The 17,137-nt window shown below is 33.3% G+C and overlaps 4 protein-coding genes across 4 annotated transcripts; all 4 read right to left on the bottom strand.

The window, feature by feature from the left end:
• Window positions 1-4,904: 4,904 nt before the first annotated feature.
• LOC130512661 (uncharacterized) lies at window positions 4,905-5,973 on the bottom strand. Its single transcript, XM_057010868.1, has 3 exons — window positions 5,746-5,973; window positions 5,357-5,697; window positions 4,905-5,265 (listed from the first exon to the last, which is right to left on the bottom strand). Exons 1-3 carry the CDS (start codon window positions 5,971-5,973, stop codon window positions 4,905-4,907), a joined length of 930 nt encoding a protein of 309 aa, XP_056866848.1.
• Window positions 5,974-6,987: 1,014 nt separating this feature from the next.
• On the bottom strand, window positions 6,988-7,599 carry LOC130512659 (glutathione S-transferase T3-like). The gene has a single exon (XM_057010866.1). It carries the CDS (start codon window positions 7,597-7,599, stop codon window positions 6,988-6,990), a length of 612 nt encoding a protein of 203 aa, XP_056866846.1.
• Window positions 7,600-8,460: 861 nt separating this feature from the next.
• Window positions 8,461-9,076, bottom strand: LOC130495048 (uncharacterized). Its single transcript, XM_056986008.1, has 2 exons — window positions 8,590-9,076; window positions 8,461-8,513 (listed from the first exon to the last, which is right to left on the bottom strand). The coding sequence occupies exons 1-2, from the start codon at window positions 9,074-9,076 to the stop codon at window positions 8,461-8,463; spliced, it is 540 nt and encodes a 179-aa protein (XP_056841988.1).
• A 5,214-nt stretch (window positions 9,077-14,290) lies between these two features.
• On the bottom strand, window positions 14,291-16,613 carry LOC108859212 (transcription factor MYBS3). The gene is made up of 3 exons (XM_057010892.1): window positions 15,954-16,613; window positions 15,170-15,381; window positions 14,291-15,046 (listed from the first exon to the last, which is right to left on the bottom strand). Exons 1-3 carry the CDS (start codon window positions 16,336-16,338, stop codon window positions 14,531-14,533), a joined length of 1,113 nt encoding a protein of 370 aa, XP_056866872.1. The 5' UTR covers window positions 16,339-16,613; the 3' UTR covers window positions 14,291-14,530.
• Window positions 16,614-17,137: the final 524 nt, after the last annotated feature.

The following is a 17,137-nucleotide window of genomic DNA, read 5'->3' as shown; positions in this document are numbered from 1 at the left end:
ATAACTTATATCCATATTTTAGACAATCAGTATTGTGATGCTTTAGAATGCTAGCCTGTTCCACAATTTATCTCATATGGTTGAAAGATTAATAAATGTTTAATGATTTTTAAAATGCGATATTCTTTGGAAAGGTGACATGAGATTTTTAGTTGGATATACATGATACGAGGATTTTTGTCACAAAAGTTATTACAAGTAGCTATTAGCAATTTAGCACCTAATCTGAATCGAGTATTTTGTAAAGGGCACAATGTTAGACTGGTTGGTGACTGAAGATGACTCTTTTAAAATTAGAATGCCAACACGCAAACAATATTATTTGTAACTATCACTCAATTTAAACTTTCTTAGCAACATAAATTCAAAAATAACAAAGTATTCGAAAGCAGTAACTTCAATCATCTATCACCCCCTTAAATAAAGTATATGCAAAACAATTTATTTTTTATCCTATGTCACTTTCAGAGACAGTTACACAAAGAGACACATTCTGTCTTTTATTTACTTACAAAGACACATTCTGAATTTGGAACACTTTTTGTGTACGGACGTCACTGTTATGGACAATAATAACCTTGCTTTTGCCTTTGGTAGATAAACAAGCATGGATGTGTATTTAGTTAAGAATTACTTATTTGTTTGAGGAAGTAGGTTCATCGATTAATGAGTCTATTTTAAACCCTTAGATGAGATGCTTAAATCACATCTAATGGCTGAGAAAATGACAGTACAAAACCAATTGTTTGATAGTGACTCATCGAGTTTTAAATTTTTAAAAGATAAGTTATAGTTTCTTTTGGTTTTCAACGAACTTAAAACTATTTACGAATGTATGTGTGGACAATGATAGAGTGAACAATAAAGATGTGGTGTTGATTTCTTATGGTCACGGCAAAATATCTCTCGTGCTATCCACATGTCTGTTGTCCACGGATCTCATGTCCATCTATCTTCTACAAATACGTTGTCCTATCTCATTTTCCATGTATCTCATGTCTATCCACGTGTCTTATTATCACAGTTGTTGTCCACATATCTATCCACCGATCTATTGTCCATGAAATTTATGTCCATCCATCTTCTTTACACATCGAAACACATTGGGCTCTGTGATGTTTTCCATGTTGGTCACCATCCACAAAACTCTCTTCCACCATTATCCAATCCAAGCAACTCCCATTCATCTATCTCCCATCCACCAAATGCCATCCACAAGACCACAAGACATCTCCATCTCAACCATGTCCACTGTTCAAAGCGTATATTCAAGTTGACAAAAAACTGATGGGAGAAGAGCTAAGATTATTTATTAGAGAAGGTTATGTGACCCAATTTCTGGATTGAGAAAGTGGAAACAGAGAAGACGGGACTAGGGTTTGGTTGTGAAATCAAAAAATAAAATTTTATGTCGGTGGTTGCCTATGAAATGAATCGGGGGAAAGAACAGACAGTGGAAGAAAACACAAAACTTTGTCTATAATAAGAAATAGAGAAAGAGAGACAGGGATTCAGGAAAAATTTCTCTAACCTTCCATGTTTCAGTGTCTAACCGTCCAGATTTGTAGATCAAGAAGATATCGGAAAGGAGAAAAATATTATGGTTTGGTCTAGTTCGTGAGAAAAATATTATGGTTTGGTCAAGAAGATAACTTGATTTAAGGATTTTTAAATGAATAGATAAGGTTATTTATATTAAAAGAGATAATATATTATTTTCTTTTGAAACAGAACATTGTTTAACTCAATACACAATCTCATTAGTTAAAGGTTAGGTTGGTAAATTCACTAAGAGAAAGTACCTTCTAAGTTCAAAGTGTTCTTTTGTGTAATTGGAAACTTAAAATGTGTCTTCTAGAGTAAATTTCTCTCACTTTCATGAGTAATTACACTGCCTTATTATGAACATGATTCCCCTCCCAATCCGAAAAAGTTATAATCAGATACAACTACTAAAACCAAATAAATCTGCTGATAACGACTAATTATAATCCTAAAAGTAATATAAGTTATACAGCCTAGTTTACGTTAAATCATAGGGGACCGTCTTCCGACATAGTAACATGTTATTCATTTTCATTTACTCATCGCAACTAAAACTAACATCAAGTTTTGAGTAGTCTGGTTGAAAGTCGGAACAAAACTACTCCCTCCCTCTGTTTCAATTTGTAAGTAGTTTTAGATAAAAACACTAATATTAAAAAAATTACTATTTTTAAAAAAGTATCATTTAATATATGAATTCAACCAGTTATAAAAAACTAACATATTTTTATTGGTTATAGAATAGACAATAAATGCAAAAGTTACATTGAAAAGAAAAAACTACTTTTATAAGGAGTTTAGCCATAAGCACAACTCATAGGCCTGACACATTTTGCTGGAACTTCACAAGACATGGTCAAGTCTGGATACTGGATAGCTCAAAATCTTTTGAAGGATGTAGACGAAAAGCAAGTGGTAGAACCAAGTATTACAAAGCTTCAGGTCTTTGCTTGGAAGTTAAAGGCACCGAAGAAAATTTATCATCTTATATGGCAATTGTTAACTGGTCATGTGGCAGTAACGAGGAATCTTGTAAGGCGAAATATAAGATACGACAATTACTGCCCAAGATGTGGTCAACCAGAGGAATCAGTAACACATGCCATTTTTGAATGTCCACCTGCTCTTCAAGTTTGGCTACACTCATCGACTCCGACGAATCCTGATGTTTTTCCACTATCAAGCATCTACACGAATATGAGCTATCTCTTCTGGGAAAAAAACGGTTCACTTGAACCAGAGCAAGACAAGGATCCTTATCCTTGGTTAATTTGGTATATTTGGAAGGCTCGGAATGACAAACTCTTTAGGGGAATAGACAGAGATCCTCTGGAACTGGTTCGACATGCTGAGAGTGAATGTCAAGCTTGGTTCAATGCTAACGAGACGATACCATCAGTAATACAAGAGAGTAACAGAGATGAAACACAAGTCATAAGCTTGAGTAATATTTGCTTATTGGATGGATCATGGACTCCTCAAGCGCAATTTAGTGGATGTGGATGGGTCTGGTTGGATAGTGGAGGAAATACACAGATCATGGGATCACAGAACTTCCCCAGACGAGAATCAGCTCTACACTCAGAGGTGGAAGCTCTGCGATGGGCGATGGAGGAAATGCTTCAGCACTCAACTTGTCAGAATTTCGGAACAGATTGCAAAGAACTGATTGCTATGATCAAGGAACCTCATGCTTGGCCAAGCTTTGCTACGGAGCTAGAGAGAATAGAGACTTTGCTTATATGCTTTCCGGACTTCAAGATTTCTTATATTCCAAGAACGCGTAATCAGATGTCAGATTATTTAGCTAAGATAGCTAGATCCTTCCATAGGAAGTTACTTTTTGTTGGTTGTTCTATTCCGGTCTGGTTACCCAGACCACCTCAAGTTTGAATAATAGAATAGTCGTTTGCCGTAAAAAAAAAAAACTACTTATATTTTGAAACAATTGTTTTTGCTAAAACTACTTACAATATGAAATGGAGAGAGTATATATATTTGTTTTGAGTTTTAATGTGCTAAAACCATTAAATGTAGTTTGTTATTTTTCTCTAAAATAGATTTTTATAATAAAGATAAATTTTACTTCGATGTATTTATTTACAATAATATTCATCAAAATATAAAGTAGAAATAGAGATTATTATTTTTTTCTAGATATAATTATTATTTTCTATTTTAGAAGAAATAGAGATGAATTAAATTAGTTTTCTAAATGTTACTATAGAAATAAAAAGGGGAAATTGCCAAAAATACCATTTTCATAGTACCACTTTTCATGTTTACACTAACCACTTTTACCACTACTTTTAATGAAGGGTCTAGATTTAAAGGTTTAGGATTTAGGGTTTAGATTTGATGTTTTAGGGTTTAAGGTATATAGTTTAAGGTTTAGAGTTTAAGATTTAGGGTTTAGAGTTAAGGATTTAGGGTTTATAGTTTAGACTTTAGGGTTTAGGGTTTAGGATATTGAATTTAGGGTATATAGTTTAGGGTTTAGGGTTTAGAGTTAAAGATTTTGGGTTTAGGGTTTAGAATTGGAGGTTTAGGAATTAGAATTTGGGATTAGAATTTTGAAAAACATATAAAAACAAAGATATAAGAGTCTTTACCATTTTAATAAATAAGGTATTATTGAAAATGTGTCTTTAGTGGTGGTAAAGATGAATAATGGTACCTTGAAAGTGGTATTTTTAAAAATTAATGAATTGAAAACGTTCAAAGTGCAAACATGAAGGAAACTGCGACTGCGACTATCTAAGTGCTACTGAAATTTTGTTACAGATTAGGCTTTAAATTTGTGTATGGAAAATTATGTGGATAAGGTTTATCAGTCTATCAAGTACTACATAAATTAGACGTCGCATCGGTCTCATTGCTTAGAGCATCCACAATGGTGACACCCATTGTGGAATCCTTAGGATTAGTTTAGTAATTTCTTTTTTTTTGAATAGTTAAGGATCTTAGTCTAAAAAATGTGTTTAACGGTGTTCCCGAATTATGAGTCCTTAGAAATAAAAAAATATATTTTTTAAAAAAGTGAAATTTTAAATTTTTATTCCAAGAAATAAAATAAATACAATAATTAAATATAAAAATACAATAATTAAACATAAAAATACAATAATTATACATAAAGATACAATAATTATTCATCACCAAATTTATTCCAAATATGCTCAATTAAATCTTTTTTCAGTGGTTCATGTATACGGCTATCCCGAAGTTCTCTCTCGTTCTGATTGACAAATATGTTATTCAGATTTGTAGGCATCGCGGTTTGAGTTTCCACGTGTGAACTTCTGGTGACACTTCCTTCTTCAAATTCCGAAATGTCGATGCGAGTGTATCCATTGCGTTCATTTTCGACTATCATATTGTGTATTATGATACATGCTCGCATAATCTTCCCTATTTTTTTTGTCCCATGTAAGAGGCGGGTTTTTGACAATCGCAAATCGAGCTTGCAAAACTCCAAAGGCCCGTTCCACATCTTTTCGGGCTGCTTCTTGTTTTTTAGCAAATAACTGTGCTTTAAGACCTTGAGGACGTGAGATAGATTGGATAAATGTTGACCATTTTGGATATATACCGTCTGTGAGATAGTAAGCGAGCTTATACTTGTGTCCGTTGACCACGTACTCTAACCTTGGAGCTCGACCTTCTATAATGTCATCAAAAACAGGAGATCGATCGAGGACATTAATATCTTTAAGGTACCTGGAGGACCAAAAAAACGTGTCATATCCAAAGATCTTGTGAAGCTACAGCCTCTAAGACAATTGTCGGTTTGCTTGATCCACGTGCGTACTGTCCTTTCCAAGTCGTTGGGCAATTTTTCCACTCCCAATGCATACAGTCAATGCTCCCAATCATCCCAGGAAACCCGCGTTTCTCTCCAATATCGAGGAGTCGTTGAAGATCCTCTGCTGTGGGTCTTCGTAGATACTGCTCCCCAAATAACTGTACTATTCCATCAGTGAAATGATGTAAACAAGAAAGTGTCGTGCTCTCACCAAGTCGGAGATATTCGTCAACCGCGTCGGCTGCAAAACCATAAGAAAGCATACGAATTGCTGCGGTACATTTTTGTAGTGGAGAAAGACCAAGCCTCCCGGTAGCATCTGGTCTATGTTGAAAGAATGGAACGTTCTGTGAGAGGGCATAGACAAATACTCATGAATAATTCCTTGTTCATACGGAAACGGCGTCTGAAGATATGTTCCTCATATGTGGGATTTTCGGAGAAGTAGTCATTCCATAATCGGGTGTGTCCTGCTTCACGGTTTCGTTCAATATATGCTCGTTTCTTTTGCTTTTTGGTTTGGGCCTCGATAATGTTGTTGATTGTATCTTCACAGATATCTTCGAAAACTTCGTCCAATCTTTCTTCCAATTTTTCCATTTCATTGATGAAGATGATGACATCCTGATTGACAAATTAAATTTATAAGTTATTCATTTTTCTTTAATCTATAAGTTCAAAATGTATAAGTTTTAAATTTTTTTTTTATCTATAAGTTCCAAAATAAGTTCGGATTTTTTTTATCTGAAAATTTGTATAAGTTTATATTTTTTTTTATCTATAACTTGAAAATATGTATAACTTTATATTTTCCTTTAATCTATAAGTTCAAAATATGTATAAGTTTATACTTTTTTATCTCAAATTTTGTATAAGTTTAGATTTTTCTTAATATATAACTTGAAAATATGTATAACTTTATATTTTTCTTTAAATATTTAATTTTTTTAAAATCTATATGCTCGAATAAAAGTTCAAACCTTATTGTATTTTGTATTGTGGTAATCAAACCTTAGCAAGTGTTAAAGAGAATCAATACAAGGATGTTGGTGAATCAAGTTGAATCAAGACAAGGATGCTCCTGCTGGTTTCTCCACAGCCTCTGTTAACATTATACAAAGAGAATGAAGAATGAACAGAATAAAGATAATCAAGAGAACTGCATTGATACAAAGAGAATGAAGATAATATTTTACATTAACGATAACATTTTACATTAACCAACATCAAGTCTTAATATTCATACAAAGAGAAGAACTTTTTATACCCAGATATTACAAGAGAAAATCGGGTTTACAACATTTCCGAGATATTCATAAGTCAAGTTTTGATGTAGAGGAAAGAAAGAGAAGCTGATACAAAGCTAAAGAGCAAACAACTACTTATACTACATAAACTGCAAGAGATGAACCCGTGAACTACTTCAAAGCACCCGTGACTTGCAGTACTCCTAATGCACCCGTGACAACTTCAGCCTTAACCTGAAACAAGGAGAATCAAGACAAGAGTTAGTTTGAGACAAGACAGAGAAAACATCAAACAACAGTAATACCTTAAACCAAACAGAGAAAACATCAAAGCAATTCAGACATTAGTTTGAGTTTTAGAGTTGTTTCCATCTCAGTCAGAGGCTTCTTTTACGCAAATAAACGATCAAGGAGCTTTTGCCTTGAGAGTTTTTCTTTGATTTCTAGAGCGCCATGTAAGTTTGACAACTCCTGCTCTCTGCCATTCATCTTCTTCTTAAGAGCAGCTTTCGCAGCCTTCACCCCGGGAGGTCTAGCCTCTGGTTCTCCCACAGCTGCTTCTTCGCCATCAATGTCCACCACTTTGCGCTTCTCCTTAACAGTGTCCTTACCCTGAACCAGGGAGCACCATTTCTGGTCATACCTCAGCTCCTTCCAGCAGTGATCCATGGTGAACTTTAAGTTCATAATAGTGAAGAATGAATCTAAAGCAGCCTTCATCACATGGTCATCATTCTGACCACTTCTTTGCTGCCGAAGAGCTCGATCATAGCAACCACAAAACTTTGAAACGTGGTCGTTAATCCGAGACCACCTCTGCTTGCAAGGACCAAGCTCTCTCGGTATTGTTCCAACCAAGAGAGGGCTTGCGTTGTAGTACTCCACAATCCGCTTCCAAAATGCTCCACCTTTCTGCTCATTGCTCACGATCGGGTCTTTACTGGTGTTAAGCCATGCCCCAATGAGGATTATATCCTCTTTGGGAGACCATTTCTGTAACATCCCGAGTTGTGATATGTGAAAAGGCTTAAGAGAATTGATTTGGCTACCTATATCACCAAAGTTGACTTACCTTTTCTGGAGCACATCCTGAAAGAACTCCAGAGTTAAGCGTGCTTGAACTGGAGTAGTGGAAGGATGGGTGACCTATCGGGAAGTGATTCGCGATGGTGTGGGAGTGAGGCCAAATCACGGGGAAAGGTCGGGTGGTGATTGCAGGGTCAGTAAATAATGATTTCGAGCCTTGGAAAATTAACGACCGACCGTCGGATGGGATGGGGCCACGGGCCGAGAGAGCGGGCGTGGATGGCCCATTAGCCATGGGCGGTCGGGGCGTTATAATTTCCTTCTCTCAGATTGTTGGGGAGTTGACTTCACACCAGACACTTCAGGCACTTCGCTACCAGACATCACATAAGCCTCATCAGGACCTTCGCTACCGAACCATAAAGGTTCGGCTGCATCAAGATCAACTGGAAGTTGACTCTGAGTAGGTTAACATAGCTTGACGAGTTATTAGCCATGGTTGATCTGTGCCACTCTACTAGTGACACAGAGGCTTAAGTAAGCCTTCTATGACTTACAACTAATTAATGGCAATCAAATCTATGCAGTTGGGAAGCTGGAAAGTAAATAACTAATAACTAAGTATCATTTACAACTAATTAAGGCAATGAACTAGTTACAGAAAGATAACTAATAGTACCTACACACAATCAATTCAATACGACTTATAGGACTAGCTACATAACACACATATGGGAACAGAACAGATAGTAAAAGCCAATCACATCAGAACAGAGAGGACGATATTATCATTTAAACCAATTCATTATGAGAAAAGAAAGGAAACTTGTTACCTTATTACAGAAACAAGCGAGGTCCGCCACTGTCCTTTGAAGCCTTTCCTAATATTCCTGAAAAAAAAAAGAAGAAACTATCAATTGTCTACCAAAATGAGATAAAACAATTCATTTAGAACCATATACTCACCAAGTAGAATAAGTAACACCAACCCTATTAAAACTAAGGTAGAGACCATTAGCTTAACTCCTGGTTTCTTCTTTGAAAACTCGGATACTGTCTTCTCGAGGATAAGAACCTTCTGCTCACTCTTGTTAAGTTCACCCTTAAGCTGCCTAAGCTCCCGCTGAAAGTCCCTCATCTCCTCTATGACTGCCACGTCCCACCATTTCCAAACGTGGCAGTCACTATCTTCAGCATTGTTGCACGTAAAGTAACGTCTGTATGGGTCTTTACGAGTTGTAGAGTAGCCGACAACTGGCTCCGCACCACAGTAGCAGGTTGTAGGGATTCCATCATCACACTCTGGTTGCGGTTGGTACTGAAGCGGCTCTGCATTGAAGTGGCTACTCTCAGCTTCATCCGCGTACAGCTGAGCTTCTGCTTCAATAAGGGAGGTTATGTCTACAGAGTTTGATGATGAAGATGGCTGGCTGTAACTGTAATCTTGCCCCATTATGGTTTACCTGAAAACAACAACTCGATGGTTAATATACATTCATTAACCAACGAAACCAACGACATAAGAACTGATTGAAATCGAACACAACTAAACATAAGATAACACAATCTCGTTGTAATCGATTAAGAACATAAAAGGTTCGATTCAAAAAAATAAAAGGTTTTGAAACCGTTAATCGATTGAAACAAAATATGAAATTTCTAACTGTGTAAGAAATAAAGACCAGATTTACTTCCGATTGAAACCAAAATTGTTTCTAATCCATATCTACAAAGGCAAATAATACAGAAATCGATTTTTCCCCAAATTTTAAAAAAATCCTAATTTAACAACTTTTCCCAAATCGATCGAAACAACAAAATATCCATCTTTACGGAGAACAAAGAAGATGGAAACTGTTTTAATCGAGAAATCAACGGCTTTGAGGATTGGATTTACCTTCGTCAAGCCGAGAAAGTGAGATCGCTTCGAAATCGCATTTCTCTGCAGAGCTTTTTTTTTCTCCTTTGGTCGAGAATGATTTTTTTTTTTGCTTCAGACCGACCCACTCAACTCTAAACCGACGACGATCACTCTAGTATTGACACGTACTCACGGACTTAATCCTTAAATCCCTTCCCGACAGACCAATCCTTAGCTCTATTACGAAAATTAATCATATTTAATTAAAACTATCCTAAGAATTAGCGCTAAGAATTCATCATCATCCCCCATTGTGGGTGCTCTTAGTACTTAGGAATTTTTAGATAGTACTCAAATGGTAGAACATGACTTTCTAGGTAGTTTAACTACATACTTTACAGGTTTGTAATCCAACACACTTTTTTATCGCCATTCGAAACCAAAAATATAGAATGGTGCATCAAAAGGTCAAATATGTTATTTCACTTCAACTAGCTTTCTCAAATTATAGAGAACTTTTTTTTTTTGTGTCACGAATAGAGAACTAAATACGTTTTCTTAAGATATGTATTTTGAGAAAAAGTACTGACTGCGGTAGACAATGCTTGAACGGCCACGCATAAGAGAATTTGAAGATCTATTTGAGCATTTGACCGCCTCAAATACGGACACAACTGCCATTGATATATGTTGGATCAATTAAGAACAAGAAATCGATAATAAACAGTGTGGATATCAATTACGTATCGGTCGTTCCAGAAGGAAAAGAGGCGGTAGATTGAAACATAATATTGGAACATAATATTAAAAAGAAATCAAGATTGGTGTAAATACAGATTTGGAGAAATATTGACACATTGTACAACTTTAACATTACAGAGTAGGTTCTTTGGAATATTATAGGGAACTTAATTATGGGGGCAGAATTACAATCATTTGCAAAATTCGATTTTAGGGCTCCTTTTCAAAAAAAAAAAAATTTGAGATTATTCCCAACGCAGCATTGATTCTCTATCTCTCTCCTGATTCTTGATTTGATTTGGGCAATGCTGAAAGCAGCTTCACACCAAAGACAATCCTTTTTTTCTTTGATTATATCCAATTTAATGTTCGAGTCCAGCATTAAACAGTAAAATTGGTTGAACGGTAGCCATAAATATTTCATTTGTAAACATTTCTTATTATTTAACTCTGAACAGTACACCTTATGTATGATTTTTTGGCTGCAAGTATAAAAACTAAGGGGGGTGTATTCAACCAAGAATTTTAGGTGATTTGTATTAAAATGTCAAATCCACTGTTATTCAAACATGAATTTTAAAAACTCATTTAAAATCCACTGTTATTGAACTTGACATTTCGTAAAGTACTCTGAAATCCACTGTTATTGAAAATATTTTAAGTTGTGGGATTTTAAAGTTTTGAGGTGATTTTAGAGTGTTTGGGTGGAGTTTCTTAGTTAAAATAAATAAAACTCAAATCTCATTATTTTAGGTGATATTCTAGAGTAGTTTAACAAAAACCACCTAAATCTCTGCAACTTATTAAAATCATCTAAAACTCCATCAAAAATCAAATCACATCAAATGCTAAATTGAATACATCCCCCTAAAACATTCTTTCTTAGAAAGGATCATCGTATATATTAAACTAATTCAACTAATTATCAAAAAGACTAGTAAAACAATTTAAAATATCAAAACATCTCTGTTTTAAAAGAACTTTATTCTGATTCGCCCTAGTCACTCAATGGTTTATTCTAAATTGTCCTTCCTAATAAATAATTTAACTTTTCTTTTTTTTAATTACAGAAACATGAATAAATACATAACTACCCTTAATGAATCCATAAAACTACAACTAAACCTAAGCTAAACCCTCTAATCCGACCCAAATGTTTCCTTCTTTTTTTTTGGGCAACTCCTTACTCTTTCTTTGTTTTCTCTTTTTTTTTCTCTTTGCGCAGAAACCAGTTTCTTTCATTTTCTCTGCACTTCTCTCTCTTTCCCCCAATCTCTGTACTCTCTCTACTTATCAATGATGAAGATAAAGACAAAAAGTTATATTCTAAACTATATTAGTGATATGTTCTTGCGATTTTGAATAAGTTCCTTTTCTAAGTTCATTGTCAATTCTCTGTTCTTAGACAAAAAGTGTTTGTTTTTCGCAAACTTTAAGTTTAAAAGTGATGAATATGGACAAATTTATAGATTTGATGTGTAAACAATCCATAAAAATTGATATTATTTGAAGAAATTTCATGGCGGCCGCGAAAAAACAATTGCAGAATCGGGAAAACCCTAATAAAGATGAAGAAATAATCACGAAAATGCCACTAAAAAGTAATAAAACAGTACCAAGTTTCGAACCGGAGCTGTAATTTTAAGAAACCAGGAGCTTACCACCAGACCACGAGTAACCATTGTGTGTTAACACATAAACTTTGTTTTCTATGTGATTTTTTTAAAAATAAATTAACGCTAAAAATAAAGAATAACGAAACCAGGGATTGAACCCAGGGCTCACATATGAACAAAAAGGCAATATGTCACCAGACCATGAGTTAGCCTTGGGAATATTTACAAACGATATTTTTTTGATATAGTTTTGTCTGTAAATTTCATTTTTCTTCTAGAAATTTCATATTTTCTCTAAAATATATCATTGTTTAGTCCTGTGATTTTTTAACCGCAGGTATTTTTTCCATCATTTAGTTCTATAGTTTTTTAATCACAGGTATTTTTGCCATCATTTAATCCTGTTGTCGAGTTTCTCAGAAGAATTTCTATTTACTTTTTATATATAGTATTTTTTGTCGACATATATAGTAGGAATCTCTTTCTTCAAAATTTTGTATTTAACATATATTTACAAAATTCTTTACAAATTATTAAATCATGCATTTAAAACATGTATACCATCAAATAATATTATATTTACAACTTAGTGAAATAAAAATAGAAATAAAACAATAAGTGTGAGAAATTTTATAAACTACTAGTTTTACTAGGTATTACTAAGCTAAATAAAAAAAATCAAACATATCTAAATGTGAATAGCATATTTAACATAATAGCATATTTAACACATGTTATTGAAATATAACTACAAACTTACTCATTTAAAATGTCTACATGCCATCTATTCAAATACACTGTTATTATATTTACACTTAGTAGTACTCAAGGTAGTAGTGATATTATCTTGTTCATAGTAATACTTTTGTCAATTTGACATTTATTAGTAATACCACATGAAAAATAAAATATTTCTAGTAGAACCAATGCATTTAGATAGTTTTAGATGGTGTATAACACTTTTGTAGAAACAAAATTCTAAAAATATGTAATTTGTGTGATTTACCTTATTGTGACATCACCATCAAGACATTAGATATAAAAGTCTAAGGAAGTTTTTGTGGAAGTGATAATTTTTCTAACAACTTATGAAATATTAAAGATTTTATTACTAATTTTTATATTTAAACACATATGTGGACATATAGTTCAAAATATATAAGTTATATCTGCTGAAAATATATAATAAGCCAAAAAATAAAGTTCTAAGAGATTATGCATAATACATAGTAGTCCAAGGTAATACAAAGTAGTACAGAGTAATTCTAGTAGTGCTAGTAGTCCACATACACATCTATAATAATAAAATATATATCAAATCTTCAAATTTATATAAATAATGCATATCCTTCTGTTTCAAGAAGAATGTAATTTTTGATGTTTTTCACAAAGATTAAAAATGATCTACATGCATTCATACTCTTTATTAATACATATGTTTTAATCAAAATACTTTAAGACAGATAAATTATTTATAAAATCAAACATATTATAATGATATTAAAGTTAAAATAGATATAACTGAACTAAAATCTTAAGTGATACTCTTTATGTAACAAGAAAATGTGTGAAAATTACTTTCTTATAAAAAAGAGAATATTATTTATAATTTTATATATATTGTTAATTTAGTGACAAATACAAATAGTAAAAATATGAAATATATTTATTTTTCGATTTAAAAGCAATATAAAATATATACAATTTCTGGTTCTAAAATATTTTTATGTAAAACAAATTTATATAATTTTTATTAAATTTAATTATAAAATTATTTTTATTATAATATTATTTAAATACATATTTTATTAAATATTTTTGAAATATTACGAAATCATTTATATATATTATTTTGAAATTAATTGTTGATTTAAATATTAAATCTCTTATTTAAATTTGATTTATTTTATATAAAATAAATATTAGTTTATATAAATATTTTATTAAATTAATTTTGAAAATTAATTTTTGATTAAATATTATGTTAATAATTTATTTGTTATTTTATTGTTTATAAAAATATTATTTCAAGATAACATTTTTTTATTTTTCCAAAAAAGTTTAGCTATATTAATCATTTAACAATTTTTAGAAAGAAAAAAAAATTAAAAAAATAAATCTGGGACTCACCTGAGAAAACGAAAAAAGCAAAAAAAAAAAGAAATATGGTCGATAAACAAAGAAAAATAATAGAAAAAGAAAGAAATAATGGGTCCCGCAATAATTTAAAAATAAAAAAACAGATAATAAAGAAAGGAAGGATAAGAGAGTAAAGGGAAAAGTGGTGGAAAAAGATGGGATAATTAGAATAATGGTAGAGCAGCAAGAATGAAATTTTTCTAACTAGGGCATAGAAGAATACTTTCCGTTTTAAAACACCAAAAATTCTTTAAAACCTTATACAATTCGGAATGAAGAGAATAACAAATATAAGTTAAAGACATTAAAATGAGGGGTAATATTGTAATGTGTGATTATCTTATGTAAGTATGACGTAATGCTGAGTAACATGTTTGACTGTTTGGTAAGTCTATTGTTACAGTTTTGTAATGTTTTCTTTGCAAGTAATTTTGGTCTCTAATGGCTTATGTCTTCTCGGTTTGTTTCCTCCTAAAACCAAGAACAACCTTTGGTTTAATCCGGTCAGGACCTTCCCTCTTCGTTTCTTGAATCACCAACAAGATTTTTTTCAGGTCGCCTGAATCGCGCTGCTGCCTTTACTCAAACCGGAGCCACTAACGGAGCCATTGGAGTGAAACGCTGATGGCCTTGATGGCTCTCCTATTAGTTTCAGAGATAACGGTGATGGAGAATGGGAAGTCTCGGCTTCATGTCTTGTCTCCATTCCTATGCTAAGCTGAGACATACCGACCAGCTCGTCCATGTTGGTCCGTTCTTTAGCAAATCCAGGTTTTGGTTTCAAGACCTGATGCTGCTGAGAGGAAGCTGAGGCTTCTAAGGTGTGCTCTGTTGAAGTGGCAGGGAGCCATATGGTGTAAGTGACTGGAAAACAAGGAGGAAAGAAGCCGGTTGGGACTAGCATTGGTGAAAGCACGTTTGATGGCTCTATAGCTTCCTCAGGTTGCTCCTGCGGTGGTGGCGGCGGAGATTCAGATTCTGTAGCGTTGTTGAGTTTGAGCTCAAGTGAAGGAAGGTAGGTTTTACATTCAGGTTCCTTGCTTAAGGTTTGGTCTTCCTGTGTTACCTAAAAGAAGGCAAAACAGAGGAGATTTTCAAATATTAAGTGTCTAAAAGCATTTATTTACATATAATAATAACAAAACAAAAAAAGTTACCATTTGTTTGACCAAAAAAAAAGAAAAGTTACCATTTCATCAGTAACCATGTCGAAGAGGCTAGAACGTCTTTTCCTGCGGGTGGAACAAGTATGGCGGATGAAATACTTTTGAGCATGACTAGCCACTTGTGTTGGAGTTCTTGAAGTTACATAGTTTCTTGATATACCACGCCAATCTCCTTTCCCTAGCTTCTGGAGTCCCACTAAGAATAGCCTGTGCTCCTCCTCCGTCCATGGAACACCTAATTAAACCCATTTTAAGTTTCCAATTCAATTTACTAAAACATTCCATATATAACACCATAGACTTAAGTCTCAACACTATGGATAAAAATCATCTCTTGCTTTAGCAAGAATTGAAAGAGAGTAACACAACACAACAACTTTATCACAATTCTAATCCCAAAGTTCAAAACTTATTTTTTCTTGTTAAAAACTTCATAACAATTCCAATCCCAAAGTTCAAAACTTTTTTTTTTTCAGTTCAAAACTTTAGACCTATTCGAATACAAAAGTTCAAAACTTTATAACAATTTCAATTCCAAAGTTCATGACTTTATAACAATTCCAATCCGAAAGTTCAAAACTTTATAACAATTCCAATCCAAAAGTTCAAAACTTTATAACAATTTCAATCCCGAAGTTCATGACTTTATAACAAGTCCAATTCCAATCCCAAAGTTCAAAACTTTATAACAATTCCAATCCCAAAATTCAAAACTTTATAACAATTTCAATCCCAAAGTTCATGACGACTTTAGAACAATTCCAATTCCAAACAATTTAAAAAAAAAAAACTTAAGCTATTGATTACCTCTCTTCCTCTCTACACGACGGTGGATAGAACCAGAACAAGAACCATGAGCTAGATCATCCGACAAATACCCTCCGTTATCTTGATTAGAGTACCTCCCGTGATCCGATAACGGCGAGTCATTATGATTATTATTACCCGTAGCTAACGGAGACGACGGAGACAAACGGTGGTGCAAGGCCAATGCCGAGAGGTTACCCATACTCGCACTCTTCTTTATAATCGACCCATCCGTTAACCTCACCCCGAACAGCTTCACCGCCGACGAGGAGGAGGACGAAGAAGCTCCAAAAGATCCTCCTCCGCTTCCACCGCACGTGCCACGAGTCGGGCACGTGCGCGAGTTGTGCCCATTGTAGCTACAATGCGAACACCTACGAGTCATCCCCACAAACACACAAACAACACAAAAGGCCAAACACTTTTTATTTGTAATAAAAGCTCCTCCTCCCTCCGTGCTTGTTACACAAGTTCCATAAAATAAACATTAGATGATAGAGAAATGTGATTTCGATTTTATTATGGAAAGAAGAAAGACCGAGAAGATTATGCTGGATCTTACGTTTTAATCCGTGTTTTAGTTTACTAATTATATACACTAGCTTTTTTATTTATATCTTATCTTACCTGTAGATATTTTCGTGTATGACAACTAACTAATCTTATACATACACTCATCTTCCGTTTTAGGATAATCTTTTTTAAAATAAACAATGCTACCGACATGTACAGTTCTGATAAACAAGATAATCATATTTAAAATGATTTAGATGTTGATGATAATATTTATTAATCTAAAATCTGTTGTGAAAACGAAATAAGAAAATACATTTTTCTTTTGATCCACTTGTGAAGCGATCTATCCACATATGATGATAAGATACACGTTTTTAATATGAGATGGTGGATCAAGTGGTCTTACACGTAAAGGAGTTGGATATTATCACAAAGGTTAAAAGCATCAGTCACATTTGTTTTGTTTTTATTGTAGGCATAAAATGTGATATGAACAAGCTCTTTGAATGTGTTAATTGTTTGTGTATTTTAATTAATTTTAAAGTTATGTAATATTTACTGAAATTTAATAACTAACATATAATTTAAATTAAATTTAAAATTTGGATATTTTCTTCAGATTTAGTTGTTTGTATTTTTAACAAAAAAAACCTTTTAAATTTACTCTC

The sequence above is a fragment of the Raphanus sativus genome, chromosome 5 (assembly GCF_000801105.2).
Source record: "Raphanus sativus cultivar WK10039 chromosome 5, ASM80110v3, whole genome shotgun sequence".
NCBI classification, from domain to species: Eukaryota; Viridiplantae; Streptophyta; class Magnoliopsida; order Brassicales; family Brassicaceae; genus Raphanus; species Raphanus sativus.
Note: the sequence above shows the minus strand (reverse complement) of the source record. Positions and strands in the feature narration are given on the sequence as shown.

What these genes read in the sequence shown, in the direction of transcription:
- LOC130512661 (XM_057010868.1), bottom strand. Translation starts at nt 5,973, where the DNA reads ATGTCATCATCTTCATCAATGAAATGGAAAAATTGGAAGAAAGATTGG. An exon ending in TATCTTCAGACGCCGTTTCC is followed by an intron (nt 5,698 to 5,745) that starts GTATGAACAAGG and finishes GCCCTCTCACAG; the next exon opens with AACGTTCCATTCTTTCAACA. An exon ending in CCAACGACTTGGAAAGGACA is followed by an intron (nt 5,266 to 5,356) that starts GTACGCACGTGG and finishes TTGGTCCTCCAG; the next exon opens with GTACCTTAAAGATATTAATG.
- LOC130512659 (XM_057010866.1), bottom strand. Translation starts at nt 7,599, where the DNA reads ATGTTACAGAAATGGTCTCCCAAAGAGGATATAATCCTCATTGGGGCA.
- LOC130495048 (XM_056986008.1), bottom strand. Translation starts at nt 9,076, where the DNA reads ATGGGGCAAGATTACAGTTACAGCCAGCCATCTTCATCATCAAACTCT. An exon ending in GGTGTTACTTATTCTACTTG is followed by an intron (nt 8,514 to 8,589) that starts GTGAGTATATGG and finishes TTTTTTTTTCAG; the next exon opens with GAATATTAGGAAAGGCTTCA.
- LOC108859212 (XM_057010892.1), bottom strand. Translation starts at nt 16,338, where the DNA reads ATGACTCGTAGGTGTTCGCATTGTAGCTACAATGGGCACAACTCGCGC. An exon ending in TCGTGTAGAGAGGAAGAGAG is followed by an intron (nt 15,382 to 15,953) that starts GTAATCAATAGC and finishes GGGTTTAATTAG; the next exon opens with GTGTTCCATGGACGGAGGAG. An exon ending in ACATGGTTACTGATGAAATG is followed by an intron (nt 15,047 to 15,169) that starts GTAACTTTTCTT and finishes GCCTTCTTTTAG; the next exon opens with GTAACACAGGAAGACCAAAC.